Consider the following 25,669-nt stretch of genomic DNA (forward strand, 5'->3'; position numbering starts at 1 on the left):
TATGGGGCCAGCGCCCTAACCACTGAGTCAGCTACAGGTGCCGCCCTGAATGCGTTTTTTTGTTTGTTTGTTTGTTTGTTTTTTAAAGAGAAGGAAGAGATACTTTGATTAGGAATTCTCTGTACTATTAGTCTGGGGAAGGAGAGACTCGAAGGCCATTGCTCAAAAGCCCTGAGGGTGTCTCAAGCTGCCTTTAGCATGGGGCGTGTTGGGTGTGTGGATGGTGAGGCTGGGATGACACAGAAGTGTTCCAGGGCAGAGAGGGGCAGCTACACCTGGCTCCTGCCCCTGTGCTCCGCAGCCATCCCATGCAGCGTTGCAGCGCCGTGGTTTGTCTGGGGCAGGAAATGAGATCCGCACACCCATGTGTTCTCAGGATCGGCTCTCATAGGTCTTCTTCTTCAGTGTGACTTAATAGAGCTGGTTTCACATTCCTGAAGTGACACTGACATCCAGATAGCTGCCGTCTGCTAAATTGAACACACACAGCTGGTGTTTTCAGTGAAATCATTTCTCATTTAAGGCGGTGGTTCTCAACCAGGGAGATTCTCATCTCGGGACATACAGCAATGTCCAGAGACTGTTTTGATTGTCACGACACCACAGCAGGAGAGAGTGGTGCGTGGGTGGCCCCACAGAGTGACCTGGCCCTAGTGAGCACAGTGCCCAGGAGGAGAGAACCTACTCAGAGCTTCAGGGCTGCACCTGCCACAGCCACCGGCAGAGGCCACTCGGGGTGTTCAGGCCATTCTTGGTGGAGGGCTTTGTGGTGGAGCTGTGGGCTGGAAGTCACTCATCACCAGCATCATGAGGCCCAAATCAGTTGGAGCCCAGGGTTCCTGCCTTCGTGGCACTGGGCAGTCTGGGGCTCCACTGGTCACCCCGCAGGAGCTGCCAGCAGATCACAGAGGATGGAGAACAAATGGTTAAAGTTCTCCCAGTGTGCGGGTCCTTCATTATTTTAATGAGTCATCATTAATTAACTTTAGAAATTTGAAAGGTGACTTTTGATTTTGACGATGTGTTAAAATACCTCCCGTGTTTTACTTCTTCCCTGCCTTTGAGACCTCAGGCCTCTACCTGGAGGGCAGTGAAGGTGCCAGCAGCCACCATGTCGGTCACAGCCATGCAGAGGACATGGCTAGGGCCATGGTTGGCCGTGTGGCCTGGTTTCCAGTGTTCCTTGCTGAGCCTGAACCTCACAGGAGGGGAATAAGCAGCAGGGTTTCCAGGGGGTAAAAGTGCTGTGATTCTCAGCTGCCTGCCAAACCCTTTCTTCTGTCAGTGCGGGGGGTGGGGGCTGCCCAACAGAAGGCTTCCTTTGGTCCTTGTCCTTGTAGATAGAGGGGAAGGTAGAAGGAGCTGTCTCCCTCCAGATCCAGGGGCCATGTTAGGAGCCCCCTCCTTTAGGGAGGGAACCATCCAGTGTGACGTTTGCAGAAGCATGTCCCATCTCACCTGTGCAGGTGATGTGTGGTCCCTGCTCATCACAGACAGCGGAGAAGTGCATCACTGTGAGCCCAGGGCAGCCCTTCCCTTCCTCCTGATGGTCTGTACACCCCGTCTCATAGTGGAAGAGAACCCTGCAGAGCAGTTGTGTTGATGTTAGTGGATATGAACAGGTGCAATGGCTCACACCTGTTATCCCAGCACTTTGGGAGGCTGAGATGGGAATATCTCCCGAGTCCAGGAGTTTGAGACTAACCTAGGAAATGTAGTGAGACTCTGACGCTACAAAAACTTAGCTGCACATTGTGGCAGGCACCTGTAGTCCCAGCTACCTGAAGGCTGAGGCAAGAGGATCCCCTGAGCCCAGAAGTTGGAGGCTGCAGTGAACTGTAATGACACTGCTGCATTCCAACCTAGACAAAAGAGTGAGACTCTGTCATGGGGGGGGGGAGTGGCTGCGGCACCCCCACTTTACAGCCCTTGGCCGTGTGTATCCATTCCTTCAGACCACTGTGTGGTTTGGCCAGTCACATAGGCTCCCTGCTTTCCCCTTGTATGTACGGCCATGGTCAGGCAACAGAGAAATGGTAGCAACCCATGTTGTACATGGTGCTGTAAGTCTGAGATGTAGAAGTTGTCACAGGCCTCTGATAGCTCCCATGTCAGTGCGTGTAAACAACCCTGTCTTCGTCATGGGCACTTCTGTGATTGAACGTCTGGACGCGAATGTGCTGGTGATTGCTTACGTTGGCTGTGTTAGGCTCTAGGTTGGCCACTTTGTTAGGGGATTGTACAGTAGACTTTGACTTGTCTCCATGTAAGTGTCCATGTGGGCCTGTGGGGCCCCAGCTTCTTCTGTCCCCTGGCACTATGTCCCTCAGCTCTTGCTGTGGCATGGTGACTGTTGCTATGGCACAGGTGAGCTCGAGAGCAGCACTTATAATTTGGACATTGTACTTCTGATCATGTCCCAGTGACTGCAAGAACAGACTTAGCTGTAAAGACACCGGGATGGTGTGTTGCTCTCAGATTCCATGGTAAAGAGAGACACAGTGACTGTAAAGACTACGGTCTACCACAGTGGTGTTTAGACGGCTTGCCGTTTATTACTAGTTAAGATTGTCCATCCTTGTGCCTCATCTCTGTGTACAGATGCAGGTGTTTCTATAGGGTGATACCAAAAAGTAATCAAAAGAAATGTATATTTAAAATTTTTACAAGTATGGCCAATTGCTTTCCAAAAACAGCTTCCTTAGTTTACATCCTCCCCTCGAGCCATGGAGTGCCCTATCCACACACCTTGTCAGAATGGGCCTTTGTTTGCCCTTTGTCGGTCTTTCCAGATTGCTGTCTGGCTGGCTGGCTGGATTTTAGGGTAATCTGCATTTCCATTATTAATAGAGAGCGTGAAACTCTTCTCGTGATCATTGATTGCTCGTGTTTCTTTTGTGAGTTGCCTGTTTTTGTAATTTTTTGTTACTGTTTGGTCCTTTGTTCACGGGCAGCTGCAGCTTATGTCCAGGCATGTTCCCCGGGTGAATTCTCAGTCTCACGTGTCGTAACCCCTTCTAACGTTGCTTTGTAAAATTGGTACGTGTTTTTAATTGACTTATACAATTTTTATCCTATGTATCTGTCAGTCTTTCTCTTTAACATTCTAGGCTTTGCGACTTAGGATCTTTACACCAAAACAAATAAAAATCTTTTATTATGCTTTTGCGTTTAGGTTTTTAATCCACTCTGATTTTTCTTGTGTGTGTTGACTCTCACGTAGTTGGGCCAGGTGGTTAGATTCCCAGCATCACGTGCTGACCTATCAGCACATTCTCTCTCGACTCTCTGGGAATGCCTGCTCACCCCACTGTCCTCACAGGGCAGCACTGTCCACACTGTCCCCAGCCAGGGCTCTGCAGTCCCCTGGCACCCCTGGCGTCACCACTGCTGCGGATTGCTCAGCCTCAGGGCTGAGTCCCTGGTCAGTGTCCTTTATCAGCACTTTCTCATTCCTGTGCATTTCTCCTCTGCACTGACTTGGCAATTAACATGTCAAATTCCATTGAAAGGAGAACCCCAGGGCTGTTGTCACTGTGCTTGGCTTGGCATTCTAGCTTCACCCTGGACTTGCCGGCCGCAGAGCCCCGGTGAGGGCTTACTTAGAGAGCATGTCTCCAGGAGAGCCCTACACAGTACGCTGATCGGACACAATCCTCCAAAAGAGGACAGTTTAACCACATAAAACAGAACGGTACAGCGCACGGTCCGTGTGGTCCCCAGGACACAGATGTCGCTGACACGCTGACCACATCGGGGTGTGGCTTGCGTTCAGTCCTTGCTGTTCACGGCCTGAGCGGCTGCTGGTGCTGCCTGCTCCTCCTGTCTCCGTCCTTACCCCTGTTGAGGTATAAACAGACCCAGACGTGGGACCAGTGGCAGCATTTGTGACTCAGTTGCTAAGACACAAAGGTCCTTTACTGTGAGTGTAATTTCTGAGAATTGGACAGAGTCTCACCCCTGGCACTATTGCTGTCCAAGGTGAGGAAAACAGCGGAAGCATTCTGTGGAAGAGAGTGACTTTAAAACATTAGCTTTTCTCTAATGAGATGAGAACATTCTTCTCTGTGTTCACCAGTAATCACTGGAGTCTTTTCGGGTGCTAAACAGCCCAGTGTGTCCAGAAAGATGTGTTACAGGCTGCTGTTCTGTGACTTGTGAAGTGGGTACAGGGCTAAACCCATGTGTGCTCTCAAATGTGGTTTTGGAAGCATTTAGAGTAGTGGTTCTCAACCTTCCTAATGCCGTGGCCCTTTAATACAGTTCCTGTGGGTCACAACCCACAGGTTGAGAACTGCTGATTTAGAGGGAAAATGTGCTGATGGGTGTTGCTGAGATCAAAGAGACGGTGGTTGAGATCCGAAGATCTGAGCAGATCTCCTTCCGAGGTCATCCCTCTCCCTGGGACCCATGTCATTCGTGTAAACGCAGACATGTCACATAGGAAACGTGAGCAGAGCAGCTGTGCAAGTGGCACACGCCCATTAGTATGTGGTGGGGTGGGGTGGGCAGCCGTGTGAGCGGTGCACACCCATGTGTATGTGGAGATCGGGGCAGCGAGGGGCTCTCTGGGGCTAGAGTGTGACTTTCTCCCCCATTTGGCACTGGTGGAGTGAAGTAGCCTGTTGGTCAGTGTAGAGCCATTTGGCTCACTGACAGCCCGTTCCCAGATATCCGTGTAACATGCGCACACTCTGTTTTGCAGAACTATACTCAGTACATCCCACTGTCCATCTACGACCTGCAGACGTGGATGGGCAGTCCGTCCATATTCGTGTACGACTGCTCCAATGCCGGCCTGATCGTCAAGTCCTTCAAACAGTTCGCGCTCCAGCGGGAGCAGGAGCTGGAGGTGAGCCCTGGAGTGCCCAGAGTGTGGCTGGTTCCTTGTTTCCTTCCCTCCTGGGCTGAGGGTAGGTGGAATTTGGTAGGTTGGGGGGTGCTGGATGTTCTTTGAACAGAGGTATGCTCAGGGTGCTGAGGGCACACTGAGAACCGGGGAGGTACTAGTACAAGCTTTGGGCTTATTTTCACAAGGTATTTTACTTATTGTCTTTTTGCTTTTGCTTGGTTCGTGTTTGAGCAAAGTCTTACTCTGTCACCCTGGGTGGTGTGCCGTGACATCACAGCTTACAGAAAACTCAGACTCCTGGGCTCAAACAATCCTCTTGTCTCAGCCTTCTGAGTAGCTGGGACTGCAGGCACCCACCACCATGCCCTGCTAGTTTTTCTGTTTTTAGTAGAGACAGGCTCTCACTCTTGCTCAGGCTGGTCTCAAACTCCTGAGCTCAAGCAGTCCACTTGTCTATGCCCCACAGAGTGCTGGAATCACAGGCGGGAGCCACAACACCCGGCCACTCAGTGTCATTTTTAATCTGAACATTAATTAAGTCATAACATTAGTAGCATTGATTTGTGCCTCAGCACTCTCTACCTCTGAACTAAATGTTTAAAATAAAGCAGACAGATTATTTCAAGACAAATGGACCCATGTCCTCAATCCCACAGTCTTAGTTCCGCTAGCATCTTTCTCATTGTCCCTGTTTCTAGAAAGCTCACTAAGTAAATGATAGAAAACAAACCCAAACAGCCACCTCTGGTGGCAACGGGAGTGGAGGGCCTGTGCAGTGCTCGGGCAATGAAGAGATGTTTGTTTGGTTGTTTTAATTAATATTTGATGTTTGAATTAAATAGTGAATTCTAAAGACAACTTGAAGAGGCAGTTTTAATTAAGAGGCCTCTATCCTGTGGCCTGCAGAAGAGTGTCAAAATAAAATATCCTGCAGCCTCCAGGGGATCATGAATTCTGTCTGGTTGCAATATGGGAAATTCTCAGTTCAGGAACAAAACTGGTTTTGAGTATGTTTCCTTGAGCCTTTTGGGGGTCTATTCAATTTTAATACATCTTATGTTTTTCACATTTCATCAGAGAATAATGCTGAAACAATCAGCAACAAACTTTGAAATTCTATTTGGTAGGAGTTAAAGTCAACATGTCTAAGTATGCTATTGTATAATTGTAAATTGAGTCCTTATGCAGAATGTTGCGTGGGTGACTGATGCACATAGTTCCCTTTCTTCATGAAAATTGAACTAAGCACCACAGTTTGTTTGTTTGTCTTGTATTCTCTAATGAGCGTAGGGAAGGATCAAGTTGAATATCAAATTTTTACCTTGCTTTTCATCTGAGTTTACCCAGGGGATAGTTTATGTAATGAGCACTAAAATATTCAAAGCAATGAGAGGTAATTTACTTTTTCTTGCATCAAGTAATAAATATTGTAAAAAAAAATTTTTTTTACATTTATAATATGTAAATTAAAATGCCAACGAGTCTTGCCTGATTTATGGGTGGTAGAGTGATTAGGGGAAAGACCAATATATCCGCCTTAGTTAATTAAAACGTGTTAGATACGCACCCTCTCCCTTCCAGCAGCAGCCAGCGCTCCCACCTCCCCGTGCATATGTGTATCAAGTGTCTGCTTTCTGGCACTCTGAGCACTGCTCAGTTGCTACTGTATGTATAATCTGTATGTTGCCAAGGATTAATCAGCCCAAGGCACTGTTCATTTAGTTAAGTGCAACAAAAAAGATTTCTATGCATCTTTTTTGGAAAAAAAAAAAAAATGTTTAATTGACTCATTCCTCATGAAGGAGCTCAAAGGAAAAAAGAATGTTAACTGAGGCGGCCAGTTGGTGGCAAAGCAGCGTTATGCCGTATGCTTATAATTAGCCCTGATTTTTATCTTCATTCTTTTTTTAATTACAATGTAGATCAGTGTTGTGTTTTTCTATTACACTTGCTATTATTGGTTATTGTTTAGCTGGTCTCTTGCATAAACAGCGGAAATTAAAATGATAAAATTGGCTCCCAGCTACTATCTTAATGTTCATTTTAGTTATTTTATATCTACTGTAGAAAGAGTAATCTTATGTGGCCTTTAGGTCTATTCTCTTAAAATATCCATTTCTTCTTTACATAGATGGCCAAATTTATTCTTTGTAAATTTACTGTGTATTTAAATACTTTTTATTATGTAACATGTGAACTGAAAGACATCGGCAGGTAAATGATTCTGCTGGTGTCTGGAAAAAAAATCAGGTAAGAAATGATTAAATATAATGCAAGAAAATGGTTACTTGGATCAGAAATCCTCCAAATAATAAACATCAACACAAATGTAAGTGGCATTAAAGAGGTGACTGTCAGTGTCCGCATTCTCAGGGGGGCATGCTTGTGCAGGGCTGGGCGGGTTGTTTGACCCTCTCAGAGCAGCAGGGGAAGCAGAAGATGACCCTGCACAGGCTCAGCCCAACTCAGTGCCCTCGGTCAGAGCTTGGTCAGCCAGCACCAGAGCGTGCGCCTCTGACCCTCAGCATCTCTCTTGTGTCTCTCACTGTGTCACATTGCTCTGTAATTTGAAGGTTGAAGGCAGTCTACAAGTCTTTCTGCTTTCAATTTTTTTTTAAATGTAGTTGTATTTTTACCAAATTATTATATGCCATTGTTTAAAAAAATTAACTAGTATGAGCTGGGTGTGGTGACTCACCCCTGTCATCCCAGTACTCTGGGAGGCCGAGGTGGGTGGATTGTTAGGAGTTTGAGGCCAGGCTGAGCAAGAGCAAGACTCCATCTCTACTAAAGATAGAAAAACTAGCCATGCATTATGGCAGGTGCCTGTAATCTCTGCTACTCAGGAGGCTGACACAAGATGATCGCTTGGGCCCAAGAGTTTGAGGTTGCTGTGAGCTGTGATGCTACAGCACTCTACCCAGAGCAATTGAGTGAAATTCCTCAAAAAAAAAAAAAAATCAACTAGTACAGAGAGTTTATAATGAATATAGCAGCCTCTGTTCCCATGTCCTCCCTGCCGAGACTCTGCTACAAAAGGCACCTGTTTTAATTGTCTCTTTCTGCCCTTTCTAGGTAGTATCTACTTGTCTATAAATGATATGCTGATATTACTGTTTCTTGCTTCATCAATTTTATTTGTGGATTCATTCCTATTATGTAAAACAAAAACAAAGTTGCCATTAATAAATTCTTTTTAAAGAGCGGAGAAATTATGTGCAACTCTGATAGTGAATAAACATGTTATATGATAGTTTTAATTAATAATTGTTGTGTTCAAGAGTGACTCCCCAAAAAGAGAAACTTCTGGATGGAAGGGGCTGTGTCAGTCACCACACCTCCCTGCTCCCTTCTACCATTTGGTTACTTTGCTTTACGTAGTCTCTCTACAGTTTGTACCTTGGCTGTTTTAAATACTGTCTTCTGCATTCACGTGGAGCTTCCTCAGTGCCAACCGTTCTTTTTGTTTGAAGGCTCTCAGCTCCCTTGCACTTCCTTTTGTTTTCTTTCCCAATGTTCACTGTCCGCATTTTACTTTAATGTCTTCTACCTTCCACCCAGATTAAAGCCCTCTGTGTTTAGAGTGGGAGGGGCTCTGTGGCAGGATGAGCAGAGCCCGCCATTGTCACCTGGCAGTGGCTGGGTGCGTGTCAGTCTCCGAGGCCCAGTCGGCATGTGATGGGCACTTTTACAGCAGTTCTTGTTTATTTGGTTTTGCTGGATGTTTTTTCTTTTCTTCTTGACTTAGGTTTCTTTAAGACTTCTTCTTCTTTTTTTTTTTTTTTTTTTTGTAGAGACAGGGTCTCACTTTATGGCCCTCGGTAGAGTGCTGTGGCCTCACACAGCTCACAGCAACCCCCAACTCCTGGGCTTGGGCGATTCTCCTGCCTCAGCCTCCCGAGTAGCTGGGACTACAGGCGCCCGCCACAATGCCCGGCTATTTTTTTGGTTGCGGTTTGGCCGGAGCCGGGTTTGAACCCGTCACCCTCAGCATATGGGGCCGGCGCCTTACCGACTGAGCCACAGGCGCCGCCCTCTTTAAGGCTTCTTTATTTTCCACATTCTCAAGGAGAAGGTCACAGTGTGGAACGTGCCGTTTCCTGACTGTCTTCTTCCCAGGCCTCCATGGCTGCTGCCGGACGATGGTCTTGTGCAGGCCTGGCCGCAACCGTCCCTGAGATCTCCCTTTCTAACTCTTCTTGGGGCGCCCACTGTTGGATAGGTCACGCCTCGTCCTCTGTCTTGATTTTCTCCTTTATTCTACCAGAGCTCATCCTTAAGTAACACCCTAGAAAAGAACGTGTGGCAGCACCCTTCTCAGATCATAAGCATTTGCATTTGGAATGCTGTCAGCTGTAGTAAGAAATAAATCTCATCATTGCCTTTAAACAAACAGCAGTTTGTCTTTTCAATAGTAAGATTTCTGAGGCACAGGCATCAAGGAGCTGGGGCAGGCTGTCTCATCTTTGTGCTCCAGTGCTCTGGCTGTTGCTGCTCCTGGGCCAGGTGTAGGAGGCAGCAGGGAGGGGATGCTGGCTGAGCCCTAGACCTCCTTGGGTTCCACGTCTAAGGATTCAGCCAACTGCAGCCTGAAGTATTGAGGATAGTACTGGGTTGTACTGAACAAGTGCAGACTTTGTGGTCATTGTTTCCTGAACAATATAGTATGGCAACCATTGACCCTGCATTACATGGTGTTAGGTATTATGAGCAGTCGAGGGATGATTGAAAGTCCACAAGAAGATGTGTTGGGCTTATGCATATACTATACTGTGAAACTTCAGGGACTTGAACGTTGGAGGATTCTGGTGTCTCGGGGGTCCTGGTACTTACTCTGCAGGGGTGCTGAGGGAGGCTGTAAGTGCACTTGCCTCTGGGAGCTCATGGCTAGAGTGGCGCCAGGCCCCCAGCTGGAGTTGGGGTGGGATGGGGGTGTGATTGGCACCAACTGTTTGATTTTCTGATGATAAGCATGAGCTGCATTCCATGTATAAAACGCTGTTGTTGTATCTGCGCATGTCCCTGCTAACGTGGGTGTGGATTTCAGGCTGTCTCTGCCACTCTCACTACTTCCATGTCTGTGCAGGTGTACTGCACACCCTGCTAGCGGTGACCAATTCAAAGATATGACTTCTCCATCCAGACACAAGCCACGAAGGAGTATTCGTGGTCACAGCACCCAGTACAGGTGTTGAATGAGTTTGAGAGAGTGTAAATGAGAAAAAGAGAATATAAATGTTTTTGTGACACCTTCTAGCTTAGAAATTGAATCCTTAGTAAACTGGAAAGGAAGGCTAAGTCGTACACAGACGCTTTGTGAAATGGTCTTTATTAAGCACTGCCCATCACTTCTGCTTTGAGTGGGTTTCCTGAGGGTGGCTACAACTCTTATCCTTACTGCAGATGCTGGAAAGCCTGGGGTCCCACCTAGGTGTGTTTCTCTTCTCTGTCTCTGGAGAGGAGTGCATGAGCTGACTGGTGGGGCGGAATGCCCTTTCTCACAGGGCAGCTGGTCCTAGTAAGACTCAGTGTGAACATCACCATTTTCATTTGCTTTGGGGCTGAACCACAGGTGACTTCTTGGTGAAGCGTGGAAGGGGTGAGAGTGTCTTTGGGAAGCACAGGCCGCCTTGCACCAGGCTCAGGCATAGTTCCCTTCCCCTGCAATTTGCAAGACCGTCCTCATTCTGCTTCTGCCTAGACTGTGTTTTCATCTGACAGTCTCTGAACACTGGCACATGGCCCAGGCCTGCCACCTCCGATAGCACTGCTCCTGTAGCAGAGAAACTTGTCACGTTGTCGCCTGATTTCTAGTGAGACACAAGCTTGTTTCTGCAATGTCTCTGAGTCTGCCCGACTAAGCCACCCTGTTCTCCACTCTGAAATCCCGTATTTGAACGTATATATGACACATTATCCTCATCCATTGATCCCTGTAACTAAGTTTTATGTCAAACATTTAAGCTAAGTAATTCTGACAAAATGATTAATTTCTAGGATCTTCAGTTCTCCTCAAAAAATATTAAATGTATATTCCACAAAGCCACAGGCTCATACTGTGGAACCCTGTGACTCCTTGGCTGCTACAGTGGACAGTGCCATGGCTCTGTTGTCCTGGGACCTTGCCCCAGGAGCCCATCCTCTGGTCAGAGCTTGCTGCTTAGCTGAGTGCCACAGCTTGTGCCTGTAGTCCCAGCTACTCGGGAGGCTGAGGTGGAAGAATTATTTGATCCTAGGAGTTCAAGGCTGCAGTGAACTAAGATCAGGCCACTGCACTCCCACCTGGGCAGCGTAGCAAGACCCTGTCTCTTAAGAATAATAAAGGTTGATATTTGTGCTGTTATAACACCTGTCTGTAATTTCTCAGAACCGCAGGTTAATTCTCAGATTACCCGTCAGAGGTGTATTTTTGGTCACTGTTACCAAATTGGAATGTGTGTGTGTGAATTTGCAAACATTCCCAGTGGACTTGGTGTGGTCGTGACACTCCTGGCTTCAGAACAGGGGTCCACGGTGCTGGACCCTCAGGAACGTAGTTGTTCAAGTCACGTGCCGTTCTTTCTCCTGTGAGCAGAATGGAAATGAGCTGCTGTCTAGTATGTAATGACGATATTTACTTTCAGGTGATACTAATTTGTGGGTTCTAAAATGTTCTCTTTTCTAAATTATCCCTATTCGGTATACATTTTTTTCATTTGGTTTGTTCTCTTTCATCCTGGGAGCTACTGGTGATTTTACTGTTGCTCATGTTTAAGAATGGAGAGAAACTAACCCCCAACTGCATGTCCATGGTTGGGCCTGGCCGTCCCTGCCCCATAGAGGCAGATGGGTGCTGGCAGCCGCGCTGGGACCCACAGGGGCCCCCACACAGCGTCTTTGCTGTCTGGGATGTCAGCAACTACTCCAGCCGCCCTGTTCCCCAGACACTTGAGTCACTCTCTTTAGAGGAACAGTCGTCTAAGTGCTTTCCGGAGAGGGTGGAAGTGGAGGGTAATCGCAGAGCATCTGAGTTTGGACCCACAGGTGAGGACAGGCTGTCCTGACAACACGTCTCTGGGTGACCCTATCTTCCAGCCCACACCATGCCAGGCTTTAGCAGGCTCAAACACTTTCTCCTCGTACCTTCTCTGTGTGAATCTAGACAGCATCAACCTTGTTCCTTAATAAAGGCTGGCCAGAGTCACCTTTGTGCTTACACTTAGTTTACGCTAAGCTGTAAGAATTTATAACAGGGAAGATTCTGTCCTTGGTGCTAAGAGATGCATAGTATGGTTGTCTTCTCCTTTACTCCTCCCCAACAGAAAAGAATTGCATTTGTAATTTAGAAGAAAATACTGCCATTTCAATTATTTATTAGAGAGAAGGGTTCTAATCTAAATTCAGATATGGGAGAGATCCCTCTGGACCTCCTCAGTGCCTAGCTGGGGAGAATAAAGCCTCCGTGCAGCACATAGACTCTGGTGGGGCTGCCCTGGGCCGTGGAATGGTCTGCGAGCTGACTTGCCAGCCAGAAATGGAAGCTGTCTTGGGCAGCAGGGGTGAGAAGGGCCGTCCTGTGGCAGGTTGGGGCCTCTTGTAAGGGGGGCTTGGAGAAGAGCAAGTGTGAGGCCGAGTCTTAGCAAGTCTTAGCTTCTGCTGCATGCGCTGATGGTTGGTGCTTGGGGTTACAGTTCACGGAGTGCTTACGTCTAGACCCATCGCCAGTCCATGTCACTGAGCACAGCATCGTCTCTGCACCAACCCTTTCTGTGGCTTTAACAGAAGAGAACATTCCATTCTGTTGGCACCTTTTACCACTCCCAGTCCTATAATTTGAAACCTTCAGGAAAAAAAAGTAATTTCTCTACATAAAAAGTTTAAGCACCCTCAGTGTTTGTGGTATGAATTTCACAGACAAAATAAAGTATCATTAGCACTCTCAACTTTCAGGGTATAACTAAAATTCTGCATCCTTCAAAATACTTACCTGAGCCTGAAGTCTTCCTCAGCTGACTAAATAATTTCTTCCACAATGAACCTGACACTTAATTGTGCCTTATCTTGTCGCCTCCACTGTTGTCAGCTGTAATTTAGAGCTGTTATGTAAACCTGTCAAGAATTGAGGCTCAGGTTTGATAAATATATATTTGATTGAACTACTTTTAGATATATCTTTAGATACATCTGTGGTGCACTGAATATATTTGATCTTTGATTTATATAAAATGTAAAAAGAAGGAAAAAAATCATTAGCTCAAATGCATGAATAATATACTATTCACAATTTTCATAAAAGTGAGTTTTTTTTTAAGTTGTCTCCAAATTTACTCTTTTTCTAATTTCATCTGTTTTAAAATATTGGAAATTGCATAGTGTTCTGGCAGCACCATGCAGCATGGGGCAGGGCCCACCTGCTGGCCCTGGCTGCTGTCTCCGGCACACGCAGCCCCCCCCACCACCGCCACGCACATACTGCCACTGGTGGGGTCCAGGCAAGGGCCACACGAGCTCTCAGCGGTCCTACTGGCATGGGCCGGTGGGGCTTCCTGCTGGCAATAGCAAAAATGGGGAAGACAGAGCCTCGTGAGAGCAGAAGGGCCTGTGGGAAACCAGCTGTTGTCTGAGGAAAGGGACATTCGGGCCTTGAAGCGATTTTCCTCAATGCCATGACAGGAAGCCAAAAGAAGCCATTGGTTCTTCTGATTTCTCTCAGCCTCCCCAGATAGGTCTCAGCCAGTGTCAAAGGCATGCAGACTGGAAAAGAAGAATTTAAGCCTATTCTTTTTTTTTAAATTAAATCATAGCTGTGTACATTAGTGCAATCAAGGGATACAATGTGCTGGTTTCATATACAATCTGAAATATTTTCATTAAACTGTTTAATATAGCCTTCATGGTATTTTCTTAGTTATTGTATGTAGACATTTGTATTCTGCATTTAGTAAGTTTCACCTATACCCATTCTAAGATGCACCATAGGTATGACCCCCCACCTATTACCTTCCCTCCCCTCCTTTCCCTTGGCCCTTTCCCCATAGTCTTGTGCTATAGTTGGGTTATAGCCTTCATATGAAAGCTATAAATTAGCTTCATAGTAGGGCTGAGTACACTGGATACTTTTTCTTCCATTCCTGAGATACTTTGCTAAGAAGAATATGTTCCTGCTCCATCCATGTAAACATGAAAGAGGTAAAGTCTCCATCTTTCTTTAAGGCTGCATAATATTCCATGGTATACACGTACCACAATGGGTTAATCCATCTGTGGGTCGATGGGCACTTGGGCTTCTTCCATGACTTAGCAATTATGAATTGGGCTGCAGTAAACATTCTGATACAGATGTCTTTGGTATATTGTGATTTTTGGTCTTCTGGGTATATACCTAGCAAAGTAAGCCTATTCTTTTGAAAATGAAGTGATCATCTGTATTGAAACGTGAACTGTAAAGATCTGAGCAGTATTTCCAGAACACTGCACCCACCAACAGCAAAATACATATCCTTTGAAAGTATCCATGGAGCTTTATTTTTGTAATTTATTATTTATTTATTTATGTATTTATTTTGAGACAGAGTTTCATTTTGTCACCTTCAGTAGAGTGCTGGGGCGTTCTAGCTCACAGCAACCTCAAATTCTTGGGCTCAAGCAATTCTCTTGCCTCACTCTCCCGAGTAGCTGGGAGCTGAGACTGCAGGTGCCTGCCACAAGGCCTGGCTATTTTTAGAGATGGGGGGGAGGGGGTCTCACTCTCGCTCAGGCTGGTCTCTAAGCTGTGAGCTCAGGCAGTCCACCCACCTCGGTCTCCCAGGGTGCTGGGATTACAGGCAGGAACCACCAATGTGGAGCTTTCTTCAAGATAGATCCCATCTTGGGTCATAAAATAAAACCTCAGCAAAGTTAAGGTAATTGAAATCACACAGAGAATGTTCTTTACCCACCACATAATCATCTTGACCAGCCGTTCTCAACCTGTGTGTGGGTCATGACCCACAGGAACTGTATTAAAGGCTGCGGCATTAGGAAGGTTGAGAACCACTGCTCTCAACGGTAAGGACAGACAACAGGAAGACAGTACGTTTCTTTTTTTTTTTTTTTTTTTTTTTTAATTTGGCCGGGGCTGGGTTTGAACCCGCCACCTCCGGCATATGGGACCGGCGCCCTACCCGCTGAGCCACAGGCGCCGCCCGACAGTACGTTTCTAATCCGTGCACAACCATATCCTTGTGGGAAATTAACACACACACACACACACAAAATGGCCTAAGAGGGAGCATACCACCTCGGTGCTCACAGAACGCAGCTAAGGCAGGTGGAAAGGGGAACTTATAGCACTAAAATGCTTGTGGCAGGAAAGAGGTAAGACACCAAATTATTAATGTAAGTTTCTACCTTAAGAAGCTAGACACAGAACAAAATAAGCTCAGAGGAATCAGAAGAAAGAAAATAAAGATGAAAGCAGAAATCACTGAAATTGTAGAGTGAAACAACAGAGAAATTATCAATGAAACAAAAGACTGATTCTCAGAAACAAACAAACAAACAAACAATAAAACAGATAAATTCCTTCCAAGACTAACAAATTTAGAAAGAAAGAAGACTGGGTGGCGCCAGTGGCTCAAAGGAGTAGCGTGGTGAGTTCAAACCCATCCTCAGCCAAAAACTGCAAAAAAAAAAAGAAAAGAAGAAGACTCAAGAATGAAACGGAAAATCTGCACAGATCCTGCAGCTATTAAAAGAATAGTAAGGGGAAAAGAATGAACAAGTTTATACTTACAAATACGATGACTGAGGAAAAACAGACCAGTTCCTCCAATATCACAAACTACCAAAATCCAACCAAAATGAAATAGATAATTTGAATAGTTCAAAACCATGAAAGAAATCGAATTTGTAATTTTAAAATTCTGAAAAATATATCTCTAGGCCCACATGGCTTCCCTGGAGAGTTCTGCCAAACATCCACAGTTAACACTGATTTTACACTGTCACTTCCAGAAGAAAGGAGGGTTGACAACACTTCTCAGTTCATTTTGTGAGGTCATTATTACCCTGAGGCCAAAACTAGACTTATGTCAAAAATGTGTACACGGATATTCATAGCAGCCTCATTCATAATAGTCCCAAAGTGGAAACGGCCCAAATGTCTGTCCGCTGATGAGTGGATGGATGAGAGGTGGTGGTCTGCCCGTGTGGTTGCGGTTACTACTTGACCATATCAAGAAATGCAGCAGGACACAGCTACAACTTGAGTGACCCTGGAACATACTCTGAGTGTAAGAAGCCAGTCAGGAGGAAGTAAAGAAAAGTGCAGACCAGCAGAATAATAGCCAATGTGCCTAGCAATTTTTTTTTTTTTTTTTCCAAACACAGAGTCTCAAGTTATTGCCCTGGATAGAATACTGTGGCGACATAGCTCACAGCAACCTCCAACTCGGGCTAAAGTGATCCTCTTGCCTCAGTCTTTCTATTTTTAGTAGAGACAGGATCTCACTTTTTTGCTCAGGCTGGTCTCAAACTCATGAGCTCAAGCAATCCACCCACCTCGGCCTCCCAGAGTGCTGGGATTACAGGCGTGAGCCACCGTGCCCAGCCCTGCCTAGCAATTTATTAAAGGAATTATACTCTGACTGAGTGGGATTTATTACTAATATATGAGTCTGGCCCAATACTGAGAATTCAATTAATGTAATCCACCATATTGACGCAGAGAAAGCATTCTACAAAATCCAACACCTTTTCATGTTTAAAAACAACGCCTCTTTGCAAACCAGGAGTAGAGTGTAGCTTCTTCAGTTGGATAAAAATCACCTGTGAGAAGCCTACAGCCACCATCGTACTCACTGTTAAAACATTGGCTGTGTATCTTGTAAGGTCAGCATCACGGTGAGGCTGCCTAGGAGTGGACGTTCTAGCCAGTGTGAGGGGACAAGAAAAAATGCCAGTCACAGCTACAGTGAGGGAGGCCCCGGCCACACTGCTAGGACAGCTGTCATCAAAAAGCTGGTGAGGATGTGGGGAGGGGCCTCAAACCCTGCTGGTAGAAATGCGAGATGGTGCAACCTGGCGGTTCCTCAGAATGCTAAACTTAGAGTTACCATATGATCCTGTGTTCCACTAAGCACGTAAGAGCAGTGAAAACACATGTCTGTACAGAAGCTTGTACACAGATGTTCATAGCAGTGTAATTCATAATAGTCCCAAAGTGGAAACAGCCCAAATGTCTTTCAGCTGATGAGTGGATGGACAAAATGTGGTCTGTCCGTTAGGTGGATATTGTTACTCGAGCACAATGAAAACCACTGATGGGTACGAGTTTAAAAAGAGTGAATGAAGCAAGGAGCATTTTCTGGAAATGAAATATAAGAAAATCTGTCATTGTGAAACATACAAGTCAGCATGCAATCAGCGTGCCTGATACAGGGCCAGCCTGCTGTGCTCGCTGCAGGCCTCTCGTAACAGGCCCTACCTCCACCCCACTGCAGGAGGCCCAGCTCCAGGATCAGGACATGCCATTAGCTTGCTCCAACTCAACCACTGGTGGTTGATCCTTCTCATGGTTACAGGGTCACTCACATTTGGATTCCTCACAGTTATCGTGTGTTAATAATGGCACACTGTCTTAGTGTTTTGTTTCTTTCACTTACCCATCTTCCTTCATCCTTCCACCATCTATCTATTCATCCACCATCCATCCATCCATCCATCCATCATCCATACATTCAATTTAATACTCCCATTGCATGTATATGGAGAGGAAAAGAGCCAAAATAACTGTAGAAATGTAGACCATGTGTTAATAATGATTAAATCTAGATAGAGAGTATATACAGGTGTGTACACACTGTTCTATGGTTACCAGTTGTTTTTTTTTTTTTTTTGTAGAGACAGAGTCTCACTGTACCGCCCTTGGGTAGAGTGCCGTGGCGTCACACGGCTCACAGCAACCTCTAACTCTTGGGCTTACGCGATTCTCTTGCCTCAGCCTCCCGAGCAGCTGGGACTACAGGCGCCCACCACAACGCCCGGCTATTTTTTTGTTGCAATTTGGCCGGGGCTGGGTCCGAACCCTCCACCCTCGGCATATGGAGCCGGCGCCCTACTCACTGAGCCACAGGTGCCGCCCTGTTACCAGTTTTTATTATAATTATTGGATAAATGCTGCTGCCAAGCTTCTAGTTTGGGAGACAGAACAAAAATATATGATAAATGTAACAAGAGATACATGTTATAATAAAAAGTTGAGTAGGATGAGAAGCAGAAGAACGGTGGGAAGCAGGAGGTGGCGTGAGAGCAGGGCCTGTGCAGATGCTGTGGGAGACTTTGCCCAGGACGGCATCAGCAGGAGCTGCGGGAGTCTGGGGTGTGCTGAGGCCCCAATTGGTGAGCACAAGGATGAGGTGCACAAGGTGGCCAGATGCACATCTCATGAGACTTGTTAAGTCCTGGGAGGGACTTGAGAATTCTGAGGTTCTGAGTATGTGCTGGAAGCAAGAGGCAGGATGTGGCCTGCAACGGTGCCTGGCCGTCATGGGTATGCAGGTGACATCTGGTGACTGTGTCCATGGTGCTGGGGAAGCTTGGCCCAGGTGTCAAGCATGGCAGAGATGGAGGTATGTGCAGCCAGGCACTTTGTGGAGGAGAAAAGGTCAAGTCTCCTGTCATAGGGTAGGTGTGGGCTGAAGAAAGGAGAGGAGTTGATGGCAGTGTGTGTGGTCTGGGTGGAACGAGCGACCTTCTCTTGTGCCACACAGACTGTGGGATGAGGCTGGATGAAGGTCTAAGCAGGGGTCCTCAAACTTTTTAAACAGGGGGCCAGTTCACTGTCCCTCAGACAGTTGGAGGGCCGGACTATAGTTTAAAAAAAAAAAACAAAACTATGAACAAATTCCTATGCACACTGCACATATCTTATTTTGAAGTAAAAAAACAAAATGGGAACAAATACAATAATACCGCCTCATGTGGCCCGTGGGCCGCAGTTTGAGGACCCCTGGCTAAGGTGTGGGTGGTGAGAGCTCTGCTTGACCTTGTGTAGTTTGAAGGCCCTTCAGGAATGTTTGCTTGGAATCTGTGAACCATGTGTGGTGACAGGTGTGTGTCAGCATACAGACTCACAGACCTGTCTTTGCTCCCATAAGGACATAGTGGAAGGTGGTTAGAGTCATCCCTGAATGGACTGTGGCTGAATCCGAGAGGTGGTGACCAGCTCCCACTGGGTGCTTGTGGCTGGAGAGGAAGGGTGGGCCAGGTCTGCATTTGGCGGTGACTTAGAGCCTGGGGAAAGCGGAAGTGCTGGCAGACTGGGCAGGTGATTCGCCAGGGAGCCAGGTGGGCGAAGGAAGAGCCAGCTGGTGGACATGCTGCAGGAGGGACTTGCACGGTGAGGACAGAGGGCGGCTGTCACCTTGGTGGTTGATGTTCAGGAGGGACCGCAGCACGTTTGTACACAGCCACAGCTGTAGAAAGCACAAAGACACAGAGCACAGGTGAGTTTAGGAGGCCAGGGAGCAGGTGGACATGCGCTCACACACTCTCGCATGTGTACACCCATACATATGGGCATACGCATACCCACATGTGCATGCACACGTATGTGCACACGGGCGCACAGATTCCCATTTTGGGCTTGGGACCAAGCTGCAGCACGTATGCTCCTTCCTAATTGCTGTTTGTTTGTACGGTGGGGCGTGGGCGCATGCGTTTGAATCTGGCCTTGTTAGCCCGTCCCCTGAGACTGGGAAGAACGCCCACATGATGCTCATCTGTCATTGAATTTCCGTGCTTCCCTCTCCACTTGTTCAGAGAATTGGAACCCTCCTTTATTCCTGTCACTCTCCTAACGTCAGCCAAGACTCTCTTTTATGACTCAGTTCATTATCGTCAACCGAGCAGAAGCACAGCAGGTAATGATGGACAAAAAGTTTCCAAGTGGCTTTGGAAAGATTCCAAAGATTCTTAACTCAAAATGCAGCAGAAGAATTCACACTAGCTAAATCTGTGTGCTGCTGGTCTGTGGGGGGAGGCACCTAAGGGGAGAGGCGCCTGAATGATTACTCCAGCGTGCAGGGAGAAGTGCCTGGACAGAAGTGAGCCTTCCCCAGAGTAAGGAGCTGCAGGGGGCTCTGGCAGAAGAGGGTATCTGCCCTGAGCCACAGAACTTAGGTAGAAGTCAGCCCATAAAGAGGAGAACCATGAGGACAGTCCCCATGTGTGAACAGCATGACATGGATTATGCCGGGGGCTCCCCACTGCTCAGCAGTGACAGACCCCTGAGACAGTGTCTGCATGGGCTCTGTTCAGGCATCTCCGAGTAAAGCCTGGCAGCTGAGCGTGCTCGTCGTGAGCCAAGGGGCCTGTCCGTTCCCCCGTGAGCTCTGACTGGTCATGATGCAAACTCAGCTCCTTTGCGGGCTTGTTGCTGAGACAGTGTGTGATGGCAGGTTTCAGAGCATGAGAGAGCAATGCAATTCACAGGGGGCTGCAACTCACAGCAGTCGGAGGGCGGGGGGCGGGGGGCACTTGTGAGCAAGAGCCTTCTCCACCTTGCAGCTGCCCCTGATATGCAGAATTGCAGAATTCTAAGTATCAAGCCTGTGGCTCAAAGGGGTAGGGCACCAGCCCCATATGCCTGGCCAAAAATAGCTGCAAAAAAAAGCCCTGCAGAATTCTAAGTATCTCCTTTTCTTTAGTTGATGATTATCTAAGAGAAATTGGAAAGTGGAATTTGGTTATAATTTCTAATTAACCATCTTCACAGAGTTCTGGAATGATCCCGAAGTGTTTAGATACTGTTGAGTTGCTAACAGTTAAGTGCCTTTAAAGTAATAGATGTTCTTTTGGGTAAACTTGGGGTGAGTCTGTCAAACTATTGCTATAATGAGCTCTAGCCCCCTGTTCACAGCCGCACGCAGCATCCTAGGTGAGTGGTGTTCTCACCTTCATGGTCTCACCCTTTTGTTCCTGTCCTAGACTTTATGGTTCCTGGCAGTAGGTACCACTTGGTTTTTAAATTACTATTTAGTATTTGGTAAATATAATTATGTAAATTATATGTTGAAATACTGCTTCTGCTATATAAGTGATAGATACTGCATTAATACCTTCGAGTATTAGAGGAGTTGGGTAAGTAGTATACTGACTCCTTTAGAGATAATCAGTCTTTCTTTGAGCTTTCCAAAAAATGTCCATTGTAATTAGATATTGTTGAATTGAGAATAAAGGTTCCTTTAAGGGAAAACTAAAGGCATTGCCAAGGAGTTATTTTCAGAAATTTACTTGTTAAAGACTCTTCTGAAATTATTAGTACTTTATCTCAGTAGAAAGATGCCTCTTTATGTGTTTGAGAAGGGAAGAGCACAGCTGATGTCACCTGTGTGCAGGTGCGGCTGGCAGTGCACCCCCGAAGCAGTGCCCAGGCCGAGCCAGGCCCTGGACTGCTGCCTGCCCGTTCCCTCACAGATTGGTATGATGGATTTAGGAGGGTTCAGATGGGACGGCGCAGCAGATACCGCCCTAAAATCGGGAGCCGTGTGTCAGTACTCTGGACCCTCGAGCTGGCCTCTGTTTCCTCATCATAAGTGATCTTTAAAAATGGAAGTAAAACTTATAGAGATGTTGTAAAAAGCCAATAAAATAGTATGTGCAAAAGAGCTTTGAGAAATACTAAGAACCATGCAGCTAGAAGGAATTATTTGCAAGCAAAAATGGAGATAGAGGCAGGCACAGTGGCTCACACCTGTAATTCCCAGCACTCTGGGAGGCTAAAGCAGGTGGATTGCCTGAGATCACAGGTTCAAGACCAGCCTGAACCAGAGACTTCATCTCTAAAAATAGCTAGGCGTTGTAGCGGGCGCCCGTAGTTCTGGCTGCTTGGAGGCTGACGCAAGAGAATCGCTTGAGCCCAAGATTCTGAGGTTGCTGTGAGCTGTGACTCCATAGCACTATCCTGGGGACGACGAAGTGAGACTCTGTCTCCAATAAAATAAATGAATAAATAAATGAAAAGAAAGAAATGTAACTGCACAGAAGTACCAGCAGGCAGCTGTGCCACAGTCGCTGTTCAGAAGTCACACCTTCCCGGCCAGCTCACTTCCTCGTCGCCTGTTGTCCTGTAAAACACTCAACCCCTGTTCCTCATGGAGGTCTGCTGTAGTGTGAGTGAAATGAAATGTTGCCTCTGGGCTCTGCGCCTGTGGCTCGAGCGGCTAAGGTGCCAGCCACATACACCTGAGCTGGTGGGTTCAAATCCAGCCCAGGCCAGCCAAACAACAGTGATGGCTACAACCAAGAAATAGCCAGGCGTCATGGCAGGCGCCTGTAGTCCCAGCTACTTAGGAGGTGGACGCAGGAGACTCCTTTGAGCCCAGGAGTTGGAGGTTGCTGTGAGCTGTGATGCCACAGCACTCTACCCAGGGCGACAGCTTGAGGCTCTGTCTCAAAAAAAAAAAAAGAAAAGAAATGTTGCCTCTGTGTTATTTATTTTAAAAAGAAACAAATTGCTTAAGTAACAAATAGTTTAGAGGTTGTGGAGGAGGAAGAACCAGCATTCTGCAGTGGGATCTTCCAGACCCTGGTTGCTGAATGGTGTGACTGATGAAACTGCATTGGAAGGAGGCTTGTCATTAGCCTGCATTTTACCAGGTTTGAGGTGGAGTCGTGTTGTTCTCAACCCCAGACCAGGAAGGGTCGGTGGAACTGGCACCCAGCGGCAGGCAGCTTCTCACTGGTGGCCATGTGGTAGGGATTTGTAGGTGGATGAACAAAGGGGTTCTGGAAGCTGTATGGACCCATATACTCAGTATTTGGGGGTTTTATTTTTCACTGTTCTAGTTAACTAAATGTTATGCTCAATCATCCTAATTCAGGGCAGCTAAAGTAAAGAAACTGCAAACTATGCCCAGCCACCCACTGCGCACATATCGAGTTTTGCCTTTTCACTGTCTCCGGGTTTGCTCCCCTCTCTGCGCCAGCTGATCCGCTGACATGGCACTATCACCTGGAACTACCTTTCCTGGGCAGGCGCATGTTTATGCGTCCAGGCCACTGGGTGACCCGTCACATTGTCCAAGGGGGCATGATGGTGTTGCACTCCGATGGTGTTGCACTCCGCTTCCTGGAGCTGCACGGCCTGTGTTGGGCCAAACCAGCCCGACACCGTGTTCTGCAGTTATTTTCCAAAGGCAGCAAACAGCGTGTGTACGTGATCTCTCATGCATTATGCATATTAAATTTTACTAGCCAAAATGCCATGAGTTCTTATGATCCTCATTATTTCTGAAAATGACACAAAACCTCTTGTGGATTACCAGAATTTTCGCATATAAGTGATGTATGTTGCCCTGTCTGTGCCCTGCCCTGGGGCTGCTGCTTTGCTGGTGACGGTGTTCACTCCACACAGCCTGGACATCTGTCCCTGTCTCTGAACAAACCCAGTAAGGTATGATGGATGAAAGAGTGAACATTTAAGATACTGTGAAAGACCTGGTGGAAACATCTAAGGACACTGACATAATCATAGGGAAGGAGGACCCTTCACCCACAAGGAGAACGGATCCCTCGAGGCGCAGAGGCGCTGTGCTGTGAGCGGGATGCTGGGTGTGACTTGCACCAGCTTTCCAGTCTTGCGGTCATTATCTGGGAGGATTCAGGGTGACGCCTCTCCCAGAGGGCTTTGGGTGAAGACCCACCTCTCAAAGCCTTGGTTGGTCCCCTCTCCCTGCATCCGTGCTCTCCGGGTATGTGAAGCAGCTAAGTCCTCTCTCTTCCTTCATGTTCTGCCTTTAGGTGGCGGCAATTAACCCAAACCACCCACTTGCCCAGATGCCTTTGCCACCGTCCATGAAAAACTGTATCCAGCTGGCAGCCTGTGCCGCCCACGAGCTCCTGCCCATGGTCCCTGACCTGCCGGCCGACCTGTTCACGTCCTGCCTCACCACCCCCATCAAGATCGCCCTGCGCTGGTGAGTGGCCCTGCTGTCCCTGCGGTGACGCCCTACCCTGGGCCTTCCCAGGGTCCTGATGTACCCGGACCCACCCAGGTTAATGAGCCCAGTTACAAACTCAGGCTCTGGGCAACACTCGCGTCTCCCTCTGACAGTTACACATCCTTTCTTCCTTCTGGGTCAGCTCAGGTGCAGATTTCTGTCCTGTGATTTCCGAGAACGCCTGTGTTTGTCTCTGTTACTGTGCATGTGTCATTAGACATTACCAGGATTGGCTATGCTGGAGACCAGAAAAAAAGGAGTGATATGAAAAAGAAAGTCATTTAATTCCTGGCTTGAATTGAAGAATCTTTCAATGTATTCTTAGCATAAAAAAATCCATGATAGGGCGGCGCCTGTGGCTCAAGGAGTAGGGTGCCAGTCCCATATGCCGGAGGTGGTAGGTTCAAACCCAGCCCCGGCCAAAAAAAAAAAATCCATGATATTTTCTACCCACGTTCTTTTGAGAAGTCCAGAGCGTTTTGGGAGGTGACCAGGGAAATGTGTGGTGCTCCCAGAAGGTAGCACCTGCAGCCCAGGCAGTGGCTTGACTCTCCACTTTCTCATGTCTGCTTTCCCATTTTATGTTTTGCTGAAAAGCTTCCGTGTAGTCCCTGTTGGCAGTCAGCTAGTCAGCACCTCTCCAGGGAGGCGGAGGTGCAGGTGCTCCTGGGCAGCTGATAGGCACTCAGTCAAGCAGAGCCTCCTGGTTTTTCAGCCCACACCCTAGATGGACTCAGGGGCAACAACAGCAATGAAGTCATCAGCCCAGGGGAACCCTGAGTGATGGAGCCTGCGCAGGGCAGCCTGGGTTTGCCCTGAACTGCTCAGTTGGAGGAGGACCTGGCTTTCTTGCCATTCACTCTCCCGACACCCAGATCTTCCCAGAGCTGCAGATGACCTGGGCAGAGTCCTCCTTCCAGTGTTGCAGAGACCAGGAGAAGAGCAAGTGCCTAAGGGGTAGCAAAGGGATGACTGTGGTGTTTCTGCTGCCCAGCTAATCCTCTGCCACCCCTGACGAACACAGACTAGGGCCTGGCTCAGTATCCCATCTGCTCCCACTCCGGGACAGACACCTGAGGGGCATAGCCACTGCTCAGAGACAGGAAACTGAAGCAGAATTACTGCAAAACACAAGTGATACACACAATCAAGGAAGCGGAATTAGCTATGAGATGTAGGAAGAATGCTATGGCTCCTTGTGTCCTCAGACTCGTGTGGACAACTGAATCCCAGATGTGGCAGTGTTGGGAGGATGTGTAGGTCGGACTCAGTACTGGTCAGGTATCCCTGGAAAGCAAGCCCGTCCCTCCTGCTCGCTCATGCTGGCCCCCAGGAGGGCCCAGCAGGTGTGACTCACTGACCTCCAACTTCCAGCCTCCAGAACTGTAAGACATCTGTCTCTTGATGGAGAGAAGTTGGCTAATGGGTACAAAAATTCAGTTAGATATGATGAATAAGTTCTAATATTCAGTAATATAGAGTAGGGAAATTATGGTTAAATTTCAAAATGGTTCCAATACAAAGAAAAGATATTCTCCAGTGAGGGCCACATGCAGTAGCTGACACTGCTATCCCATCACTCCAGGAGGCTGAGGCAGGTGGATCATTTGAGTTCAGGAGTTCAAGACCAGTCTGAGCAAGAGTGAGACCTTGTCTCTGTTAAAAATAGAAAAACTAGCCAGGTGTGCTGGTGGCACCTTTAGTCTGAACTTTGGAAGCTGAGGCAGGAGGATCACCTGAGGTTGCTGTGACACCAGAGCACTCTATCAAGGGTGACAGAGTGAGACTTTGTCTCAAAAAAAAAAAAAAAAAAAAAAGCAAAAGAAAAAAGATAGTCTCCTATTTATCCTGATTT

General features: G+C 47.3%; 1 protein-coding gene across 2 annotated transcripts in view; it reads left to right on the plus strand.

Moving 5' to 3' along the window:
- The window catches only part of RPTOR (regulatory associated protein of MTOR complex 1), a 333,344-nt gene that overhangs the window by 147,338 nt on the left and 160,337 nt on the right, over positions 1 to 25,669 (plus strand). For both annotated transcript variants that reach the window (XM_053568488.1, XM_053568489.1), the window contains exons 5-6: positions 4,706 to 4,852; positions 23,615 to 23,790. In XM_053568488.1, the coding sequence (XP_053424463.1) occupies positions 4,706 to 4,852; positions 23,615 to 23,790 (323 nt within the window). The remainder of the gene's footprint in view (positions 1 to 4,705; positions 4,853 to 23,614; positions 23,791 to 25,669) is intronic.

Source organism: Nycticebus coucang, chromosome 18 (assembly GCF_027406575.1).
Source record: "Nycticebus coucang isolate mNycCou1 chromosome 18, mNycCou1.pri, whole genome shotgun sequence".
Classification (NCBI taxonomy): domain Eukaryota; kingdom Metazoa; phylum Chordata; class Mammalia; order Primates; family Lorisidae; genus Nycticebus; species Nycticebus coucang.